The sequence below is a fragment of the Cynocephalus volans genome, chromosome 11, assembly GCF_027409185.1.
Source record: "Cynocephalus volans isolate mCynVol1 chromosome 11, mCynVol1.pri, whole genome shotgun sequence".
Classification (NCBI taxonomy): Eukaryota; Metazoa; Chordata; class Mammalia; order Dermoptera; family Cynocephalidae; genus Cynocephalus; species Cynocephalus volans.
In genome coordinates, this window is record NC_084470.1 from 11798562 (window position 1) to 11823533 (window position 24972).

General features: G+C 36.6%; 1 protein-coding gene across 4 annotated transcripts in view; it reads right to left on the reverse strand.

Moving 5' to 3' along the window:
• RALGAPA2 (Ral GTPase activating protein catalytic subunit alpha 2) overlaps window positions 1-24972 on the reverse strand; it is a 318832-nt gene that overhangs the window by 255806 nt on the left and 38054 nt on the right. For all 4 annotated transcript variants that reach the window (XM_063113596.1, XM_063113597.1, XM_063113595.1 and 1 more), the window contains exons 4-6: window positions 10493-10550; window positions 2950-2993; window positions 410-587 (exon numbers count right to left, since the gene is read on the reverse strand). In XM_063113596.1, the coding sequence (XP_062969666.1) occupies window positions 410-587; window positions 2950-2993; window positions 10493-10550 (280 nt within the window). The remainder of the gene's footprint in view (window positions 1-409; window positions 588-2949; window positions 2994-10492; window positions 10551-24972) is intronic.

Here is a 24972-nt window from a genome sequence, read left to right on the forward strand (position 1 = left end):
GGTTCCGGGTCAGCAGATGAATGTCCACTTAGGAAACAATAGTGATGAGAACAGTAGACAGCAGTTTTGGATGGCGGATCTCTAAGTCTCATTAATAGCCATAAAACCACTCCACACATACCATGTGTCTCCACTTCCTGTCATTGCCAACATCTGCCACCTCCCTTCTATTCCTGTTTCCATCACTTCAGTAAATTTCATCTAAAATATCATTTCATATAAAAAAGGCTCCAAATCTTTTGATCCTAATGTTTGTAAGAATCTACTGTGAATATGAACAGGAAATATGAAATCAGGATTTCCAATCTACAAAATCAGGATTTCTATTCAAGAAAATGAAAAGTCAAGAAATTCTTCAATGTATGTTCTAGGGTAATTTCATCTTGCAAGATCTGCTAACACTACTTACCATCAGCTACACTAGGGCTAGGATTGATGAGTGTCTCCAGTGTGCAGGGACCCCTGGATGACATGACTGCTGGGAAACCAGGAACGAGGCAAGCAAAAATCAGCACCTGTTCTTCTGCACAGTTTGTCTGAAGTGCTTGAAGCCACAAAAGAAACAGCCTGATTCCTTCACATCTTATCTAAAAACAAAATTAAAAGCAATGAAAATGAAACACGTATATTTGCAAAAATGTACTGCAATGTAGCATCGGTCTTAAGAAAGGAAAACTAGAAGTGAAAAGTATCGTTAAAATACTACACCAAGTTCCTCACTGAGTGACAAGCAAGGAAGGATGCTGCAACAAGGCACAAGAGTGAGAGCTTGGGGCTGAAGCCAGCGTGCCTGGATTCAAATGCAGGCTCTGCCACTATCTAGCTGTGAATGTGGAGAACCACTTTACGTCTCCATGCCTTAATCTCCCCATCTGTAAAACAGCGATGATAATAGCATTTTCCAAAAAGGACTGTTACGAGGATTAAGTGAGCTAACACATGTAAAGCACATAAAACAGTGCCTGGCTCACATTAAGTGCTATGTAAGTACTTCCTCATTATAGTATTTCATTCCATAAGGCAACAGTGCCCATATCATCAATGCTTGGTTATCCGTGAAAACAATGACAAAGATAATCTCCCTCCAAATATACACGGTGCTTTGGATAGAATTTTTGTCATGTCACCATAATGTGCAAACATTTACAATGCTCTTTAAAATCAAAACACATAAGGCCCTGAAGAGCTGGTTCAATGGGAGAGGGCAGCTGTCCAGCTTTCCTGCCTTATGTCCCTCCTCTACTTTCTCCAGCACCTTTGCTGGCTCTGGATGGTCGGCAGCACCTGGCAGAAAACATCAACATTGGTAGATGTGTCCTGTTTTTCTCCCCTACACTTACTTCCAACTTCATGCTATTCCTAGAATTCAAAAACACATGTGCCTTCATTTCTGCATTCCTGAATGGCTGAAAAGACGATGTCAATAAAAGAAGCTAAATAAGCAAAAGACTGAAAAAATGTTAGAAGCAGCTAAAAGATGTGGTGAACTCCAAATGCAGGCAACTGACTGCCTGCCTGATCTCCTTTCAATTAACTCAAGGTGGTGCTGATTCCTCCAAAGCAAAGGTTGCAAGCCGAACATGAAACCTTGCCAAAAAACCAAAAGAAGGAAAAAAGTCCCTCCCCACCAAGAAAGAAAAAATATGTATATACTTAGACACACACATAGACATATTCATGCATGTATATATGAAAAGGCTTGGCTGACTCCCAGTGTTAGTCAAATACACCAAAACAGACACCCTAGCTGGACACAGTGCTACCTCATTAACTGAGAGAATTCACAGCACCCTTCCAGATATGTTCTGACTCCACCACTGCTCTGCACAAACCTCCTGGTCCACCCAACCCCTGTCCTCCTCTCCTCAAGCAGGTAAAATGAGTGGTAATGTTGAATACATCATACTATTCAGCCAACAGACAAAAATGATACAACCCTAGGTATATCTAATCAAATTATATTTAATTTAACAACAGGAAGGTTTCTATGAAATTCTATCATGTCTCCAATTTTTCATGTTAACTGTATTTAAGATAACTAAATATAGATAATGCTAATAACAAACATGAGATAACAACCTCATAGGTTTTAACTATAAGACTATTCCCTTCAAATAGGAGGAACAAAATATGGACTCTACAATAAGGCTAGGAATAGCTTGCTTCTTTTTTTCAATATGCAAAAGATAGTTAACTTATCAAGTTTTAAGCGGCAGTGATTGTTTAAACTGATATAAAACCAAAAGTGTATTAGCTTATTAAAGGCATTCACACAACTTAATTAGCTACAAGTTAATTATCTTCCATAAAATATTCATCCCAGGTTGGCTTCTTTCTGCCCCCTATGTTTTACGGTTATCTTATCCCAGAATCAAATGGTATATGTTATTATAAAAGGTATATTCATCTTAAAAATAAGTCAATTTTAACATAAATTACAATATCGATCCGATGCAAATAAATAAATATTCAAGAGTGAGGCCCTGCTGCTCTTGTCCTCCATAATGGTTCTCAAAATTAGAAAATTAATTCAGAAACAACTATAGTTTTAGCCACCAGATTACTGAGGTGGACAGAATCAGGCATGTTAGCTCTGAAGCATAGAGAGGAACTGCTCTTCCTTTTCCTCATGATAAAACTAGAGCACTTAGTGCCATGCCCATGGTTCCAAGCTATAGCCAGAAGAATCATAATTAGAACTCAGAACTCCAAACTCCAAGCCCAAGTCACTTTCTCCTAATACTATTTAAAATCTCTCTCACAATAAATTATAATGTAAGAACAAAAACCATCCTAACAATATTTGTCATATAATTTCTCAACTGAAAACAAAAACTAAATCAAGTGATTTTAAATTTTTTTCAAAAATGGCCTAACTTTGTTATTTTGTGGCATTAATACATTTAAGAGTATTAAAAAAGTCATTACACTTTCATCTAAAATAAATACCTTAATAGAATTTCCAGTGTGTAGAAGCTTCTTTAAAGTTGAGCCTGAAAGTTTAAAACAATGAATTAGAGATAGAGTATATGAATGCATATTTAAAATCAATTTTTTAAAGATCAGTTTTAGAAGAAAAAAATGTACTTATGAAAAAGATATAATTTTTAAAAAAATAAAGGGAAGAAGGCTGACCTTCAGAAGCAAAGCAATGTCAGTGAGAGTAAGAGTACGTACCTTTTCAAAATTCTTTTAAAAGAGTCAAAATGATTGATATTAAGGTAACCCAAATGTCCACAGTGGATTATGTGCAAACATCTCTTGTCATGCATAAAATGAATCATTTTTCGAAAGGTAAAAATAACGTAAAACTACTGCTTACAAAACATTTTTCCAAGAACATTTTACAAATATTCAGGATGACATGTTTCTCTCCTGGAAATGGCAACCACATTTATGGGGCTTGGTTCATCAATAAATCCTCTAGCAGAGTACTTTGGTCACTGTAAAGGAAAATCAAGATTTTCTCAGAACTACACTGGTGAACTGCAAAAACTTTGGTGCTATACAGCCCACTGTAATGAGAAAAGTCTCTCTTAGGAGGACAGAAACATATTACCAAGTATTCTATAAATGTGTTCATGTCCTCAGGATGGAGATGGCCTAGCAAGTCTACCTAATAATCATGTGTAGCTCTAAAATGGGAACTTATCCTCAAAAAAAGAGATAACTTTTAAATTATGAATATATTAGAAGTTCAGGCAAGGGAGCTTTTCTCTCAAACTGTATATCTTTTATGAAAAAAATTACTTAGATCTCCTGATGAAGTTTTGTGCAATATTTAAAACATTTATAATCATATTTACTCCACCAATGTATTCCAAAGACATGTTCCACCAAGAAATGGAGCCAGTGTCTTGACAATTGATACAAGTCGTATCTATGTGGAAAGACACATATATGGTAGTTAAATGCATACAATATCATGCCTGTTCAGATTTCTAAACTTCTCATCCCAACTGTGATTACACCCACCCCCATCTATCTTATGTGCTTGCTCCATTAACCCTACTGGTTGCCACTTTATTGACTCATGTGAATAACGAAAATGTAAATGAATGAGTAAACAAAATCTAATTAGCTGGACTGATACTGTGAACAACTCTCTTGGCTAACTTTTACTGCATTTTAGCCATAAAAATCCTTTGAATATAAGTCCTACTAGTTAAGAATAGTAGGGCTGGGACTAGGGGGAGAAGAGTGAGAATTTTGCACAAAATTTAAGGAGCACCAAAAAACTCAGTAATCAAGATAAATAATATTTTAATATAATAGTTTTTAAAATCAAAATTAATGCAAAAAAGTCCATGATGAGCATATTAAAATTTTAAATAAATACTAGTGTTGTGCTGAGTCATACTGGAGCCTGAGGTAAAAGGAAAAATGTGTATCCCTATATACATGTTTTTATGTATTTTTAACAGTTAATTTTTTCCAGCACATTAACATAGGTAAGAAAAAAATATTGAAAATTAAAAATTAGGTATATTAAAGCAGCATTACTTTTAATATTTTATTTATAACAAAGAAAATATTATAATTTTTCTTTCCTGGCTTTGATGGAAGCATATTCATCAATAACATTTTCAAAATCTACTTCTTTGCTTCTCATTTTCAATTGTGAGAATTGCCACATTTGACAACTTCCCTTTGACTAAGCGACAATCTTTCAAAGATCCTTCAAAGAAAAAGATAATTTTTTTTTCATGGCTGGCCAGTATGGAGAACTGAGCCCTTGACCTTGGTGTTACGAGGCTGTGCTCTGGCTACTGAACTAACTGGCCAGCCCTTTTAAAGAAATTTTTAAGATCAGAATTCTTAAAGATATTTGTAATCTAACTTTAACATTATCAAATCCTTTCTTATTTATTTAATTTTAAAAAATTCCTTCTCTATATTATGCCTCAAACCAAACAATACACTGTGGAGTATATTACCAGGCAAGGAGCAAGAACAAAGAGGAACTCCTTCTGGGCTGCTGGTGTGCAAAGCCTGATGGAAGTGGCCAGTGGAGCAGGAAAACAGAACTTTCTGTCACTACAAGATCCACACTAGGCAAAAAGAAGTAGCAATCCACTGAAGGAACTTGAAATTATCAAAAATTAGGTCAAAATACAGCAAGGACTGTATTATGAAACATACTCATATAACTATAGAACTGTTAAAAGAAAACATATCTTTGTGACTTTGGGTTAGGCAAAGATTCCTTAGACATGACACCAAAAGCACAATTCATAAAAGAAAAATTGATTAATCAGATTTCTTCAAAATTAAAAACTTCAGCCCTTCAAAAGAGACTATTAAGGAAATGAAAAGACAAGCCAGAGATGGGGAGAAAATATTTCCAAGGCATATATCTAATAAAGGACTGGTATGCAGAATATGTAAAGAACTCTCAAAGTTCAATATTAAAAAAACATTTAGCTCAGTTGGTTACAGCGTGACTTTGCAACACCAAGGTCAAGGGTTTGGTTCCCCATATCAGCCAGTCACCAAAAAAAAAAAAAAGGAAAATAAAATAAACAATACAGTTTTTAAAATGAACAATAAATTTGAACACACACTTCACCAAAGAAGTTATATAGATGACAAATCGGTACATGAAAAGATGCTCAAGATCTTAAGTTAATGAGATACTTCCACTAAAATAGAAAGACTGACCATATCAAGTGTTGAAGAAAACATGGAGTAACTGGAACTCTCATGCTCCTAGTGGAATATAAAATGGTACAACCACTTTGGAAAACATTCTGGCAATAAAATATACGCATTTATATGATTCAGCCACTCCATTCCCAAGAGAAAAGAAAACACACGTCCACACAAAGACCTGTACACAAATGGTTATAGTAGCTTTATTTGTACTAGCCAAATGTGAGGATACTTCAAAAAGTTCATGGAAAAATAGAATTAAAAGATAATTCAAATCTTTCCATGAATTTTTTTAAGACCCCTCATACTAGAAACAACCCAAATACCCATCAACAAGTGAACAGATAAACAAATTATGGTATATCCATACAACTGAATACTGTACTAAGAAATAAAAAGGAATGAACTATTAATACATGCAACAACACAGATGAGTCTCAAGATAATTATTTAGGGTGAAAGACGCCAAACAAAAAAGAGTACGTGCTACATGATTCAATTTATATAAGACTTTAGAAAATAGAAGCTACTCTATAGTGACAAAAAGCAAATCAAGGTTGCCTGAGGACTGGGGGAGTGAGGTGGGAAAGGGTGGGAGAGAAGGATTACTAGACCTCCAGGGCAGGCCTAGTGTGAAGTGCACAGGGAGACCCTGCTTACTCAGGAAGAGTGGGCTATTATATGATCTGACTGAAGGAACCAGGAATTCAGGCTCCTGAGGAGAGGTAAGAACTTTGAGAGATGAGGCTGGTCAGAGGTTTTGTTCACATCGCAGGCAATGTGGGGCCGCTGGGTAGCCCCAGGCATAAAGTCAAGAACACTTTTGAAAAGTGAGAAACAAATTTTCAGTTTAGTTACACACTTGGTTTTTACACTCTGTATCAGAAAAACCTAGCTTGAACAAACTAGGTTTAATAATGACTAATATATACAAAACATACATAAGGTATTGCACATGTGTGAATTTTCCACTAATAGAGGCTCCCCCTTTAAATCCAAGGGTTATTTATTTTTAAAATTTTTGATATAATATCTCTAATACAAAATTTACCCTTTCACCCACTCGACAAATATTTACTGAGTACAGGCACAGCACTGTACACTGAATGAGACAGAAAATCTGCCTTCTGGAGGCTCATGAGCAGTAAACCCTCTTAAAGCGAACGCACACACAACTTAAGTCCTGTGTTGATGACACATGGGCACATGATGGAGTACCACAGCCTCCCTGGCACCAAATATCCCTGGTTTGCTGCTGGTACCATTCTTTGTCATCTCCTCACTCTGTCAGTTCTCATTATTGACCAGGGATATGGTGTCAGGCAGCCACTTTTATCCACCACAATTTATTGCCCTAAAAATTATTTCAGAAAAAAAATTGATATAAACAATTTTTCCATTTGTAATCAGTAAGAGAAATTTACAAAGACTTGAGTTGTAGGTTAGCATACACACAGAACTCATGAGTGTTGTGTCAGCCACTTTCCTGATCTTCTTGCTCTCCAAACATCACTTGAAGCGGTAGCTCCAGATCCTGGGATTAATGAACCTATGTTTATCTCACATTGCAAAACTTAAGAGTTCAAATATGTTTCCACATTCAGTGATTTACAGCAAGAAGCCAGCTATTAAAAACCAAAACAAAGAGAAACTACAGACTATTTTTTCTTTCTAAAATTACAGTTTTAATAGAAATAGAATCTCTGCTACAGACAAAACAAGTTGACACGATAAGAAACAGACTTCAATTCAAACACAGTATGTTGTTTCAAAATATTTTCTTCCTTCCCAGGATTAAATGTGGCTACCAGATAGGTCTGAGAGCTTTTGAAGAGTTGCTCTCTCTGCTTAGTGACACTGTCATTTGTAGCATGGGACAGGAAGCATACTGCCTCAGCAGTGTGCAGACCAAAACTTCCAGGCTCTAATCTTAACTTCAAAGCAGCTTGCTCTCTACCGGCTGCAATAACATTTAATAAAGAAACTCATATAACTGTGTTCTTCATATTAGGTAAGGAATATTAACTACCTAGAGTATCAGGCACTGACTGCTGAGAAGCCTCATGCCCGAGGCTTGAAGGTTTTGCAGAAGTCATGATGCCAGTGTTGAGGTGATACTCAGGCACTTTCCTGTCCTTTGATATCTGGTGTTTCCCTATAGTTTCCTAGTTTCTTCTCACATTTTGTTTTTTTTTTTTGGTGGCTGGCCAGTACAGGGATCCAAACCCTTGATCTTGGTGTTATAATACCATGCTCTGAACAACAGAAACAACAGAGTTAACCAGCCAGCTCTCCAGTTTCTAATTTTGTTCAACTAATCCAGTCAATACCTCCAGTGACAAATGGTAACAGTTCTAACAAATCCAAATAAACTAGAAAGAATGCGAGAGATACAGTGAGGTACATAAACAAATCATTATAAATCCACAATCTCTTATCAGCAATTTTAAAATCTAAATAGCTATGAAAACTCAGGCTTTTTTGTGGAAGTCATCAGTGGACAGGATCTGATCTGAATTCATACATTGGCAACACCTGACTAAGGCTACTTTGGGTATTGTTGTTCCACTGATGGTGAATATTCATATCTTAAGCTACAGAAATAAACTTGCTTGGTTAGAGGGTGCTTCCCAGACCCCTGGGGGGTTAAATACAACATTAACATGGTGTTGATGTTCTAAATTGTTTTCTTCACTGTGCATCAGTGCACCACACTGCCATTCTAAAATCTGAAGTCTGATTCCAAAGTACATCTAGCTTGAAGATCATTGTAAAAGAAATGTGGACTTGTATAAACATCAATTCCTACCCAATTTAATTAATCATGCAAAAATAAATTTATCTGAAAAGGGCTTATTCGACTCAAGCATTAACTATATAAGCATCAATTATAAATAAGGATGATTTTATATGCAAATGCTCATGCTCTGGCATTCTGAAATATGGCTCATTCTAACCACTTAAGAGAAACAGCTTATTCTACATACTAGACAAACAACACTTTCTGCTATTATGATGGCTTAGGAGACCTAGGACTCTGCAATCCCAGTAGAGGAATCTGAGGCCTCCAGTCACTGTTCTTGATAAGATATTACCAAACTGGGTAAAAACTACTTGTACCAGCAATTTGAACCAGTTTATGTGGTATTAGGCAGAATTAAAGTAATACCATACACTGCCTACTAAATGTGTAAAGTTTCACAACAAAAATGCAAATTAATTTTCACACATGGTTCTAAAGTTTATTCATGCTGAGGGGGGCCTACTAATCTTCAGACATTCTAAAGTACTATCTGAAGAAAATGAGTATGGTTTTCATACAAATGATATAAACAGAACTTAAGAAGGATTATATCTAGCAGAGATAAAAAAAAAATACTGCATGCAGTTATTTCTCATTGTCCTTCATACCTACTATACCACAAAGCATCATAAATCCCCATGATGTCTCTTTAGATTATACTTTGCATTTCAATTTTTACTTTTACTTTAATTTAAATACACAAACTCAAAGCCTCAATTAAGCAGAAATGTTATAGATACCTCTCTAAAATTTAAAGGAAAAAAACCTTTTTTTGAAAGATTTAAAGATCAAGGCACCATTTTAATAGAAGGATTTATTTAGTTCAATAGATATATTTACTATACATACTTTACTTTCTTTAAATTTACAATATATAACTTTAAACAATTTAGTTTCTGTAAGAGTCAGTTACATTTTTCACATAAATAATCCTGAATTAAATTTAGGATTCTGCACTGTAGAATATCCACTGATCATGCCATATTCTTTCAGGTTCCACAACTTTGTACATACTGATCTCCCACCCAGAAAGGCCTTTCCACACTTTCCACAACTGACCTGCTGATCTTGCAGAATGACAAAAGTTACCTCTCTTGAAGCCTTGCTCAATTCCTCTGAATAAAATTATGCCACTTTTCTTCTTTGCTCCCATCATACTTCTTTCATAGCAACAATTACACTGTGATCATTTTCCTCCTCTATCCCCCCACTAGGAAATAGCCCTCGACCATACAATATCAGGATGGTGAGCCAGTCTTTGTTTTTGCCCCAGAACTTTGCATACAAATGTCTCACTCAATAAATATTTGAATGAATGAATAATCCAATAGAGTTTGATTCCATTATAATGTCATGCTCTCCTTAAATATGCTCTTGTAGGAAATGTGAAACTCTTGTACGGCAGAAGGACTGAAGCAGACACTCATTAAAACAGAATGCAGAATTCACAACTGATACCACAGAACTGCTCTAGCTGCACTGTGCATATTAAATTGGGATGAGATGTTGTTAGATGTTAAGAGCTGGACAGAAAGGGCAGCCTTGCTAACTTGCTTTATTTCAAGTTTCCTCTCTCTGCCACATCCTAAAGCACGCAAACAATAATTTTGAGTCCATGATACAAGCTTGAAGAACAAGATATGTTTGTAAGGCAAAATGTAAAAATTTTTTTAATAATACTCTAGATCGGTATTTCTCAAGCTTTATGTACATAGGAATCCCTTGGTGCTCTTGTTAAAAATACAGACCACTGTGATTCAGTAGGTCTTGTTGGGCCTGACCTTGTGCATCTCTAACAAGCTCCTCGGTGAGACTGATGCTGCTGGTGTATGAGCCCCTTCTAGAGTACTTTCAGAACAGGAGATAGATATATTTTCCTCCAGAGTCCAGGTTGAACTTGTCTTGGTTTTAATTACCATACCCTTATTAATATTCCTTCCTATAAGCTAACTCGATCGTGTTAATCATATAAAAACTGAAAATGCAAATTGAAAGAAATCCATATTACTGAAAAAAAAAAACTGTAATTGTTCTTACCTATACTCTGATAATGCCATCGAAAGAAAATTCGTTCAGGTAGAAATTGCAGTATTTTCTATAAAAAAAGAAAAATCAGTAAGATAAAGAAAATAAACACAAATGAAATCACACATTTTTATGACTGGCCCATACTACTTGCTTTTCAGAAAGAAAAAGGAAACTATTTATAATAACATCAATACTATACTTTATGCTGTACTGCTATGGGATAGTTTCTTTCACATGCCTCAGGCAAGCCTCCTTCCCTAAATGTTTTAAAGAGGTTACCGTCCCAAGTTTAATTCCCCCAAAAGAAAACAGGAAAAAGAAAAAAAAGGAAAAACCTTAATTGATAACTTTATCTTAACTAAATAGTAGCCATTGCTTAAATATTAAAGACTAATTTCCCAAATGCCAGATTCCCCAGGTTTCTTTTTTACTTCTTCCTATTTCCATTATAATCATTACTAGTTTCTGGATTAAAAAAAGAGTCGGGAAGAAGGATGAACAGCAAGGAGGATAAGACCATGGACAATTCAGTGGAACAAAAGGAAACTGGTGGCAAGAACTGCATGAAATTAAAGGCCTAAAAATAAGTTGTAGGATTGTACTTATGAATACCTCCATTAGCAGAAAAAAAAGTTATGATGTACAAGAGTATTTGTCTAATAAAAGCACCTTTCCTTTCTAGAAAAACGCCAAACCAATAAGAATGACTTTTTTTCCTTCACTCTACAACAAATTTTGGCAAGTTATTGTTGGTAATAAGATTCCTTGTACTTTGTTCCAACCACCTTTTTTAAAATGTAGAAAATCCAAAACTGTATTTATTTATGGGATACAAAGTGATACTTTGATACATGTCCACATCATGAAATGATTCTATCAAGCTATTAATATATCCATCACGTCACATACTTGTCATTTTTTGTAGTGAGAACATTTAAAATCCATTCTTTTTGCAATTTTGAAATACACTTTACATTATTTTTAAGTATGGTCACCATTCTGTGCAATAGATCTTGAAAACTTATTCCTCCTTTCTAAATGAAACTTTATCTCCTTTGAGAACATCTTCCTTTTCCCCATCCTCCCCTATTCCTCCCCCACCCCCCAGTCTCTGATAACCATCCTTCTACTCTACTTCTATAAGAAGACTTTTTTAGATTCCACATATAAGTGAGATGTTGCAGTATTTATCTTTCTGTGCCTGGCTTATTTCACTTAGCATAATGTCCTCTATGTCCATCCATGTTGTCACAAATGACATGATCTCCTTCTTTTTTAAGGTTAAATAGTATTCCACTGTATATATACATATCACATTTTCCTTATCTATTCCTCTGTTGATGGATACTTAGGTTTATTTCATGTTCTGGCTATTGTAAATAATGCTGCAAATTATAATGCTGCAATGAACATAGGAGTGCTGATCTCTCTTTGACACACCAATTTAAATTCCTTTGGATACATATGCAGAAGTGGGAATACTATTTTTAATTTTCTGAGGAACTTTCATGCAGTTTCTCATAATGGCTGTACTAATTTACATTCCCACCAACAGTGCACAAGTGTTCCCTTTTCTCCACATCCTCGCCAACAGTTATCTTTTCTGTCTTTTTGATAATAGCAATTCTAACAGGTGTAAGGTGATACTTCACTGTGATTTTAATTTGCACTTCCCTGATGATTAGTGATGTTGAGCACTTTTTCATAAATTTGTTGGCCATTTGTTGTCGGTTGTTTTTTGTTGTTGTTGTTGTTTTGGCAGCTGGCTGGTACCAGAATCTGAACCTGAAGTCCTGACCTTGGTGTTACAAGGTTATGCTTTAACCAACTGAGCCAACCAGCCAGGCTTGCTGGTCATTTGTATATCTTCTTTTGAGAAATGTCTATTCAAGTCAGCTTGTTATCTTTTAAGCCCATAACTCTAAAACTTATCCCATATCTTGTGTTACTGTGTGATAATGCTGACATACACTCAAGCATACCCACACACACATCCCAAATCCCATTCAGTGAAAAATACCTACACAGCAGACACCAGAATTCACATTTGAAGCACAGAAATAAAATAAATATGAATAAAATACTTAGTCCTTACTTCCTAGGGCAAGAGAGACAAGAAAGAAAAGAATATCATCCAGCCAAAAAGCAAAGACAGAATCATGCCTAAAAGGAACAGCAGTGGCAGGAGGGTTAGTTTGGCTGGTAAGTGGGGGAGGAGCGGGGAAGAGGGACTGGAGAGGCTGGGGTGGGGGGTAATAGTCTCATGGGAGCAGTGTGCAGTCCCTGAATGAGTTCCAGCTGGAGGTGAGTTTGAGATGCTGAGAAGAGAGGCTGAGACATCAATAAAGAGGCAACGCTGGTATTTCAGAGGAGGGATGAAATGGCCTGGACCAAGGCTAGCAGGGTAAAGAGAAGAAGCAAACAGTAGTAATATCCAGGAGGTAAATGTGTCAGGATAGGCGGGTAAAGTAGTTGTGGTAAGTGGAGGACTCAAGAATGACTCCCAGTAGATAGCAATGGTTTACCCAAGATATAACACCCAGAAGGGATGTTATACTAGAGGAGAATAAGCATGTCAAGTTTGGTTCTGGACATCCTCGAATTTGAGGTGTCAACAGACTGTCTTAGCGGAGATGTTCTTCTAGGCAATTGGATATAAAGGTCCTGGAGTGCAGGAGCAGGGTTTGTATGGTGGCAGGATATAGGTAGCAGCTGAAAATGTTTGTATATCAGAACTCCCTGGGAGAGAGTACAGAATGAGATGACAAGTGGAAGGCCTGGAGATGTCAGTGTGCTGAGGGAGTTCTACTAAGAAGGTAAGGGTGAAGAAGGTAAAGCAGAAGCTAGAGATGAATGTGCATGGATGAAAGAAATGTTTGATATGCCAGCTCTTTATATGTTTGTTTACTTTAAAGATGAGAAATACTCATGACTATTTATATGCATAACTAGTTAGAAGAAGTTTAAGACGTTAGGAAATATGGGGAAGTGGACACCACACAATAAAATAACTTGAGCATTAAATTAAGTGAGCTCAATGTTACTTCTTTCCTGGAGAACCCACAACCTTTGTCAGCCAGACACCAAATGCCAGGCATGAGAGATCCATCCATAAACTGTGCAGAGGCAAATTGCTATCTTGGGGGGGGGGGGGGCGCGGGGATCAAAATAGCTCTTCATCTTGCAATATGCACCAACATGAATTTTAGATGAATGACACAAAAAGGAGCTAAATATAAAAATTGGCTTGTTATGCTTTGTTAAGTTCCACGACATTAAAAGAGAATCAGAAGACGTAAAAGTCAATTCTCTATAGAATACCTTAATAAGAACTCACGTGAGCATTGTCCTACCACAGAATGTAAACTTGAACATCCCCATGAGCCATAGAACATGACGCAGAAGGGAGCATGAACCCACAGAGCTGGCTACAGCCTACAGGAAAACATCACATGCAAAGAGGTTAGAACAAGAAGCCCAACTCCAGAACAGAGAATAAGAACAAGGGTCTCAGTAGTTTCACTGCAGCCAGGCCAAACAAACACCTCTAGAGCTGCAAATAAGCACAATCCAAGGATGGGCGGAAGATCTCCAGACTCAAGCAAGAGAGACAGCATCTAAGTTTTATGATTCTTTAACTCATACTTTCTCATCACTGAAAAATTTACCATAAAGCCTGTTTAGTATCTCTGAAAACAAATCAATAATAATCACTGCAAGTTGAGTTCTCTGGGAAATAGACACTGTGATGGAGTTAGGTTTGCAAATTGCTCATTGAGAAGCAACATGTGTAAAAGAGAAATGGCAGAAGCAGGGGAGCCTCTGACCACGACAAAGAGCTGACAGATCTCTACCAGCCTAGCAGGAACTCTGGAGCAAAGATTAGGGGAGTGTTGCATAACTAGAAATGGCAAGGCCCTTGTCCTACTGCCTTGCTCGGCCATTGGCTGGGGGTCCTGATGAGAAGAGTATGACCAAAGCTGGAAAGCTGAAGGCCAACAGCTAATGTCACTCCTTGTAGCTGTACAGCAAATTCTTTCTTGGAGGGGAATCTAGAATCTAAGCAACACATCTCTATGTGCATCACAATGATCTTCAAATTATCAATCAGAATATTCTCATTGTATCAAAAAGCTGAAGCACCAAGAGAAGTGTTCCCTACTTCAGTGACATGGCCTCTCTCCAGGCACTGTTTCTCATCAGTTGGCTGCCACATCATGCTGATGGAAGCATCATCCCACTGAGGCCTTTCCATACTTTCACTCTACCTGAGCAAATGGCACAGCAGTGACTCAGTTTCTTACTTTCTCATGCATTCTCTTTCAGGAGGACTTAGCACCCCAGCTACATTACAGGATCATCTTCTCATTCCGATCTTGCCACTTAATTTTAAAATGTCGCATAGAAGGTGCTGAGAAAATTAAAGATTCAGGATAGATCTTATCTTGGACTAGATGAATGCCTGGCATGCTCACTGTTCTTCAGATGTTTAATTTAGTCAGGAAAACAACTTGGCACTGAATCATGCTTTTCAGTTTCCCAAAATACATAGTAGTCTTCTTTATTTAGTTTTCTTTTGTTGGTATGCAACAGAAAAAAAAATATTTTTAAATATCAAGAAAAACAGAGAATACAGCAAGATGATGTATATATAGATGCTCAGATACTGTCATTCTGCCACAAAAGTACTCTCCAACTTATTCTGAGGTCAGGCCTATCATCACCATTTCTGGATAAAAGTTTTCAGATTCACAAAATGGATGAACTTTAAAGACACTCAAAAATAAATTCAATAAGGTTTGGATATGAAACACCATATCTGAGTTACTAAGAATATTCTCAAATGGATAGAATCTTACATAACAATACAAAAGCTAAAACATTATGTACACTGATGCTTCTTTTTGTACCCGAATACTGCAACGGCCATTTTTCATACATTAAAGTCTATGAGGTCAATAAAAATAAAGCCCAATACAACCATCTATGTCTAAATGCTAAGCCTGTCCCTCAGAAAGTCCCAGAAGAAGCCTACCTTTACTGAGGCAAACACAATCTGACATTTCTTCTACTGCAGCCAATATTCTAAACTACACTGCTGTGGATGCCATATAAGCTATTGACATCTTGTTTGTAGTTTCACTGCAGAGTAAAATAAAATAAAAAAATTTCAAGAAATCCACACAGTGTGAATAAATATTACTTTTCTGAAAAACACATGGCTCTATTTAATGCTCAGTGCTCAGCTGCATCTATATGGTAATCCATTATAGCACACTCGACATCAAAATTAGGTATTACTACTGATCAGCACATCAGGGAATCTGTCATTCTTTTAACTGATTATCCATAGTCCTTTTTTCTTCTGAACCTACTGCATGACCAGGAATAATGTGAAATGTAAGCTGGAGTTTATACAAGATGCTATAGTGTACTTTAATACTGCTGGTCTTTGTTTAATTTGTGTGGGAAACATTTTTTTTTTCAAATTATTACCAAATGATTGCAAAATATCCCAGTGGATTCACACATGATTTCAATTCCACTTAGAAAGGCAGGACAGTGAAGAATAAGGAAAATATTACATGCTAACTTACATAAAGTAATCTGCTAAAACAATGACCAACTAAACCTATGTCTGAAAGTAGAGAGTGTAGGGTGCAACACTTCCTCAGACTAGCCACATAACACAAGAGTGCTAGGTAAATAAAATGCTGACCAGGGAGGAAAAGAAGGTTTTGTTTAAAAGAATAGAGGTCTTAGTTACTTGACCCGTTGAGTAACAAAAGTCCAGAAAACTTATGATGAGAACTTGACAGTTCAGTTTAAAGAAAACACCCTGTGAATGCCTGCGCTACCAATACAGTCTGGTTTCAGGAGGACCCATGTGTGTAGGAACCCAGTGGCATGGACACTTCCAGGTAGACCTACAGAGAGGGCAGCATGTCCTTCAGTTGTCTTGGGCCTGGCCACTCACCTCTCACTAAAATGACTCGATTCTTTGATGCAGACAGAATACTTTTATTGAACTGAGTGTCAACACTTCTTTAGAACCTTAAAATTTAAGCAAAATGGAGCTAAAATGAAGAAACAGATGTCTTAAAAATAAAATGACTATATTTTTAGCTAAAAAAAAAAAAAAAAGTAATCCTGTTCTTCTTATGCCAGCAATCCCAGCCAGTACAGTACACTCTCCAATCCTAGCCATTGTTATGGAGTAAGGAAAGCACAGCTCCATCTTGTCACATCCTTTTCAGTCCTTAAGACCAAACTCAAACATCACCTCCTGTGAGGAGCCCTCTCAACCAGACCCTTCACTGGCACACTTCTCAGCTGGACAGGCATAAGGTCCACTCCACCATTAGATGCTGAATTCCTTGAGAAAAGGACCCACTATTAACCATCTGGTATCCCTAACATCAAGAACAGTGCCTGCACACAATGTTTCCTAATAAGTAATGAGTGAAAAATGAAAAAAGAAAGACAAAAGGAATTCTAATTTTAGTCCACATGTACAGGCAGGAAATGCAAATGTTTAAGGAAAGTAGTCCTGCTCTAATATGGTGAAAACAAAGAACCTGGTGAGCAGGCATTTGATAGAGATAAGTGATAATGGAAATGTGTTTTTAAACATTATGTTAAATCTCAATAATTGATTAGATCATCACTCAAGAAGTAATACTTTTCTTGGCTAACGAGAAAATGAATAAAAACATTTCAAAATTAGACTTAAAATACAAGGCAAAGATATCTAAAGGAAATATGTAATATAATAAATAAAAAAAAAAAAGGAGAGCATTTAATTTCCCCCTCCTGTATTTTAGAAATCAACCAATATTAAAATGTTAGAAAACCTGATTAAGCAATGAAGATCAGGAAAGGGTAAAGGACCTCATCTACAAGGAAAACATTTAGAGGAATTACTGCTTGAACAAAGTACAAATGCAACTGCAAAGAGGCACTGGGGACTGGGGAGGTGACTCAATATCTGCCTCCCATGAAAGTGGAACATACCTAGAATGATGGTTCAGCAAAGGAGGAGACGTCCTAAAGAGGAATGGCAATTCCTCCTTCTGAAATAGATTTGCTGAAAAAATAGAGTAATTTTTTAGAATTTTTGATTCATGTTCTTAAAAGATTCAAGAAGACACTGAATCTTTTTCAAGATCTAGAAAAATAAAGCAGATGCATAAATAAGTAACATTCTGAAATCAGAAAATATTACAGAGATGAAAAACATGGAAATCATGAATTTAGAGAGCCTGCTGCAGATTCCCACACTGTAACCCTGCACTGAGACACTGCACATCACAAGGCCTCCCAGAACTAAATAAGTTACAAGAACAGAGATAAATATCTAGATATAGTATGCTTAGAGTTATAAATTCAATATGCAATTAAAAGTCCTACACAAACCTAAACAGAAAAAGTACATTATCCACCAAGGAACAAAAATCAGGCTGACCTCTTTTCCTCTGCACTAGAAGACAATGTGGTCTTTTCCTCTGCACTAGAAGACAGTGTGGTCAACTGCTCATTGTAGACCAAGCCAAGTAGAAGGGGCATCAGAATACACAGATGCAGAAGAACAAAAGAAGCCCCAAAGCAGATCAAGCGCCCACATAACAGTGCAGTATATGATAAAGATATCTAGAGTAAATTATAGCTATTTTGAAAAGCAAACAAAATTCAGAGTTTTAAGGTGGAAAAAGAATATAATTTGAAAATTAGATAGCCAGCTATTTATGTTTGAGGTTAAAAGAAAGATATTCTAGAGCTGAAAGTACATCAGCCAGTATGTCTTCCTTTCTCAACATACTAAATGATTCATATTTCAGTAAATACAGAGATTAATCAAAATAAACAATTCAAATACAAGGGAGGGGTATACACATTGTGACAGTAAGCTATATTTACAAAATTGAAGCTAAAATTATAATAAAAAATAAATTCCCAAAACAATTAACATAAAAGAAGTAACATTCTATAAATACTAGAATAAAATAATCTGGGTATAAACTGCTTAAAATAGCTAAGAAGTGAGAAGTACAAAAGATACATGTGGTTATAGTAAAAGCATGCAGCTATCATCAAATACTGCTTTATTCTTGATATGGATAATTAGAAGAAAAACAGTTCAATAGTATTTTGTTAACTTCGAGATAATTATTAGGATGAAAGAAAACAGAAAGTACACCTCCCAAATTACAAAGCTTATTCCACAAAGCAAAAACCAGTAACCTCTCCCCCAAAAACAAAATTAGAAGAAAAGTATAAGCATGTTAAATTCCCCTACCAAAGACCAAGTCCATCAGAACTGGGTTTTGAACACAGAAATACTGACAATAAAACACAGAAAATGATGTATGGGGTGTGTATGCACATACCCCAACAACAAAACAATATCAAGTGAAAAGACTTTAAAGGGGACTAAGCAAATAATTTTGAATAGATTAAATATTTAATTTATAATAGCTATAATACTTATAAATCTTTATGCAACAAATACCGTAGCATGAAAATAAAACAACTATAAAAACTCAAGGGGAAAAACATTTATATAATGGGAGATTTTAACACACTATCTTTGATGTATAAAACCAACAATACAGTACCAATGCACCAGATTTGAATATAGTAATTTGAATATACTATAGTAAGACTGATATAATAGATATATATACAGAGAGAGAAAATTGCAGCTCACAAAACCTAACATTCATAAAACATTCACTAAGTTACTTTTCTAAGCCATGTGAATAAATCCCTTAGAATTGGAGTTACACAGGTCACAAGAAAATTCAATGCACTGAAAGTCCACCATTGAGTTAAAAAAATTCTCAATCACAGTCTTGCACTGTAAAATGATGTTTTGGTCAATGACCAGATATAGGGCCACATATATGACACTGGTCCCAGAAGATTATAATAGAGCTGAGAAGTTCCTTTTCTATGTTTAGATACACAAATACTTACCATAGTATTACAATTGCCTACAGTATTCAGTATAGAACATGCTGTAAAGGTTTGTAGCCTAGGAGCAATAGGCTATACCACATAGCGTAGGTGTACAGTAGGCTATACCACCTACATGTGTAAGTACATTCTGTGAACTTTGCACAATGATGAAATCACCCAATGATGCGTTTTTTAGAACATATCCCTACTGTTAAGTGAAGCATAACAGTACTTGGGGATTTTAAAACACCCTTCTGAGCAACAGTCAAGTTTTTTTTAAAAAAAACTATGATTATAGACTAAAAATAATCAACAACATGAATCATGTATAACAAAAATTGTCAAAGCTGAAACGAGAGGCAAATCTGTAGACTTGAATTTTCCATAATGCAAGAAAAAAATAAAACTAAATTTTAAACTTAAAAAGTTAAAAAAAGGTATTTTAAATTAAGAAATCAATAAAAATAGAAGCAAAAATGGTATCTAACAATGAAATCACCTCCAAGCATTGCTAATCACTAAGCTATGAACAGGGATTTGAATTGGTAGTAGTACAGGTAATTAAAACAAATATTCTCTGAATCAATCATTTCTTTAGTTAATTAATACTCTTATTAAGTGCCCATTCTCTGCCAGGTACCATGCAAGTCATCATAGGTTCAGAGATAAAAGACACTGTTCCTGCTCTAAAAGCTCAGCCCTAAGGGAAAAAGACAAGAAAATCAGGGATGTCAGTACATGCACAGGAAGTGAGGACAGACAAGGCATTCTTCCAAAGAGAGAACACCCCTGAACTTAATCTTGAAGGATACACAGAAATGAGCCAGGCACAGAAGGGCATTTTAGGCACTAAACAGCAGGAAAAAGGTGCTTGCCTGGGACCTTCAAGTGCTTACCAGTGGAGGCAGACGTAAAATAGGTGATGAAGGATAGAGAAAGAGGCAGAGGACAGATCAGGAAGGGCCTTGAATACCATGCTAGGGAGTTCAACCTCTGTCCTTAAGGCAATGGGAGTCAGAAACACATGACACAGGGACCATTTAATGTGGGTGAGGAAGACAGAAGGGGACAAATATCTCAGACCAAAAGACCGATTAGCAGGATACTTCGGTAAGTGAAAACTGAGGTGCTGAACAAAGGCTTAGGTAGAGGGCAGAAAAAAGCATCAAAGAACACCAGCACAAGATGTAGAGAACCATGGTATAGAGAAAAATACCACCAATGATGAACAAAATAGATAAATACGAAGTCATTTTTATTAGGTACTAAAAATGCAATATTCAAATACTTGGAAGCATAGGCACTTGACAGATTTCAAGAGGTTATTTTATCACTTTGCTTAAGATCATGCAAAGGTCTAATCTTTTTTTAAACAAAATCACATTGCACTAGACTCTTCACTTTTAATGAGAGAACATCTAGTGACCTTCACAAATCCCCAAATTAGTATCATATAATTCTACCCATAATATGTGGGTTTTGTCCTGAAAAAAGCACTTGCTGAAACAAATTCAAGAGGAGTCTTCTTTTCACACAAGGATCTCACATAGGAGATCTCAGTCACCAAATCTGCCGTGTTAATCTTCATTTCATGAAAGCTTCTATTTTCTGGCTAAAAACTATTACATTTTTCAGATCTCTTCAATTTTGGTACCAGCACAACTAGTTGGCTGTTTTTCTGTGCTATTTCTTACAAGAGAAAAATAATTCACTTCCAGAAAGTTTCCATATAAGTAATGAATAAAAAAATAACAAAGACCTAGTGAGATGCCACTACTTGGTTCCCGTCATCCCAGAAATGTAAATGACAGCCTCAGCACAGTTAGAAAGTGTTGAAGACTTGCAGGTCCACTCAGAACTGGCCACTTTGTCAAGTTCACTCAACAAATGCCCAAGGTCTGCAGGAACAGCCGTTGCACAGAAGGCTTAGAGCCAAACTCTTCCCTTCCAACCTGTCCAGTGTCACGAACATATCAAACGCTAGGTGTCACTCTGTAACAGCCACAACACTACACATACAAACAGAAAAGAAGCAATAGAAAATTAACAAGATAGCACGTTATTTGTACAAGTCTCTCCTAAATGTATTTTTTGTGTGTGTGACCGGTAAGGGGATCGTAACCCTTGGTTTGGTGGCACCCCCACCACGCTCAGCCAGTGAGCGCACCGGCAATCCCTATATAGGATCCGAACCTGCGGCCTCGGCACACCAGTGCCGCTGTGCTCCCAGCACCACACTCTCCCGAGTGAGCCACGGGTTCGGCCCCTAAATGTATTTTTTAAAAAGAAACCAACTCATCCAAATTGTGTTAAAACATTAATCTTAATCAGTTTAAAGGGAGAAAAAGGCTCTTTGCATGTCTTCTGATGTTCTCACAATAAATAAAACACGCCCAAGTTTTATTGTGAAATTTCCATATATTTAGCCTTGAAGTGGTTTCTACCACCTGCCCTTAAAGGATTCTTAGAAGCATTTGCTAGCACTTTCTTCTATAGAACCTCCTCTTTAGGGTGTCAGTTACCAACAAGTCTAGTGGCACACTATGTGAGAGGGGCCAGCACAACAGGAAGCTTATGGCACCTGGGTTGCAACAGGTAATCACAAGAATGTAATTTCAGACTTCCACAAACATCTTATCTCCAGTTTCCCTTCCCCCAGGGGGTAATTTGGTATATCATGTTGGATATACCCAATCCCAAATTTCTTACCTATAAGTCTCAATGCATAAGGAAGACTGCAGTCTTGAATATTAAATTTGGAAGTTAAATTGTCCATTGAAAATGGCTCCTTTCAACTTGGACGCTTGTGGTCTAATTCAAATTATTAAGATAAATTTTAACCACAAACCATGCATTCAAAGAATCTCCAGAAAGAACTAGATGTTCATATTTCATTTCCATCATCCAGTATGTAGAGATCATAAACATTACACAATCAAAAGAGGACACCAGAATAACCATGTACTACAGAAATAAAAGATCCGGGCCCTGTGTTTTATTATTTCCCCAGTATCCAGTATAGAGCATAGCACTGAGGAGCAATTACAGAGCTAATTCACCACCACAGGCAACACGTTACACCAGTGAGAATGGGCACACCTAGCCACCTGGTTTTCTACTACAACCCCTGCAGAGCACGTCTCAAGGCGTATCTTAGAGCAGATCACACCATGCCATAACAATAATGCTATCATTTGGGGGTGTTCCCAACAAAGAGTTCAACATCAATGAAAATCCCAATTATGACTAATGTTGTAAAGACAGCCAGAATAATTATACACTTCTATAATCATTTAAAATATTTTCAAACACTAAAATATATTCCTCCATGTCATAAATGTCGCCCAATGGTCTGGTCATGATAACCAGAGGCCTTCATTTTGCTGTGCGTTATTTGCTTGTAAGAAAAGGCATTAGCCATTGCATGAAGAAAGAAAAGGGACTTCAACCTAAGACACCTAGCTGGAATGTGCTGACTTCCTAGGATGCAGCCCAAGCACTTTCTCTGAACCTCCTCAGGAGCTCCTGATTTGTTCTTATTTTCAAAGAGTTATAAAAGACATACAGTTCCAACAAAAGAAGGAAGTGGGGTGAAGGGAGAGGAAAGAGAGGAGAAGAGGGGAAGAAGAAAGGGAAACAAGCATCTCCAAATTAAACATCTATCATATTCATAATTCTAGTTTTTCTTCAGGAAATTCACTATTAATATCTGAAGTTGAACAGTGCTATTAAATGTGAAAAGTTATAAATAAATAAATGCATTTGTAGGTGAAATAAAATCCACATTCAAATTACTGGATGGCATATACAAAGCAATGGCATGGAGAGTGAAAACCAGTTTGTTTCACCTTCTTTTGCATAATCCAGGCTCCACACTGATCCAGTTGTGTTACTACTGTCAGGAAAGACATTAAAAGTCCTTTCCCCCTACTTTGAGGAAAAGAATTAAGAGGCTAAACCTATAAGGCTAAATCTATATAAGCTCACTTAGAGCAATGAAGAACAAGAGACCCAGTGTTGAAATTCTTTAAAGTAAGATACAGATTGCACTACAGCCCCAGATTCACCACTGGTCAAAGTATGACTCCCAAACACAACTACACCCAGCAAGACTGCACACACATGAGTCCTGTCATCCAATACACCATCACCACCACACTGCAGGACGTCAGTATGGAGGACGCCTGCAGAAAATCTTAATCAAATTGGCATCTTTAACAGTAAAGGAAAAACAAAGGCTGGTGACCGTGGTATAATTTCCCTTCCTCTGTATGCCCTGTAAGAAGCCCAGATGTCACCTACATAGCTCACCTGCTGCAGTGTGCCTCCTATGTCAATGCCTCTCAAACCAGAATCTACCCCACCAAAGGAGGGGCAAAGAAGAGACACAGTGCATTGTCCTGGAATGACACTGAAATTGTTTTCTTTATCTTGGAGGGGGGGTGCATGAAGAAAGGTGGAAAATGTGGCAGGGAAATGAAGTACTAAGTAATTTGACTGGCTATTATTTAACATTACTTTCATTTTAAATCAAGCATGAAAACAGTAAAATGAAATTGAGCATGGCTCTTCAATTTTGCATCTGCAGAAGGCCGTTTTGGAGCCATGCTTCCCCAGCCCGTGGAGATAAATGCTCATTCCCCCCAGCCAAGGGCACTTTGGTAATAATAAGAAACCCAGAGAAACCAACTCAGTAAAAACTTAAACCTTAAGTTAAAGTCCCCAGTCCCACAAGGACACAGAAGTACAAGATGCTGAGGATTTAACCAAGTGTTTAACAAAGAGGAATGGTCTTTCAAATGATGAAACACAGCTCTATTGGAAGACTCTAGAGCTTCCTCTGTCCAATACGGTAGTTACTAGCCACATGTAGATATTTAGTTTTAAATTCAAATAAAATAAAATTACTTAAATTTAAAAATTAAGTTCCTCAGTTATAATAGCTTCATTTCAAGCACTCAATTCCCCATGTGGTTACTGTTACCTCAATGGACAGTGTAGATAAAGAACACTTCCATTATCACAGAAAGTTCTATTGGACAATGCTGCTCTAGAGGTAAAGAGACTGAGATGTTTAGAGATTCAAAGGCTAATCACAGTGAAGTCAATTTAATATTTAAAACTAAATAAAAGCATAAAACTAAATTTCATGCTAGAAAAGACTTATCCCATGAACTTCTCATTTTGAAGACTTCTTGTTAGAAAACTTTAAACAAAGCTACATTGGTAGTACCATAGGTTTGTAGAGCTGGAAGAGATCCCAGAGTTCATCGAAGTCCCTTATGGACATGGAAGCCAAGGCAGAGAAAGGTTGAGTACCTCCATTGAGGCCTCCATTGTGCTTGTTAATGTCAAAGCCTGATCTAAACCTAGTCAGCTCTTTTTATACCTTTACCCTATCTTTTTTATCCAAAGAGTTTTAAATGAGAAAAGAAAATGTTTTTAACATAAAAATATCAAATAAATTCATGGGAGATAAATTGAGAATTTAAGAGACTTTAATCCAACAATAAATATTAACAAGTGCAAAT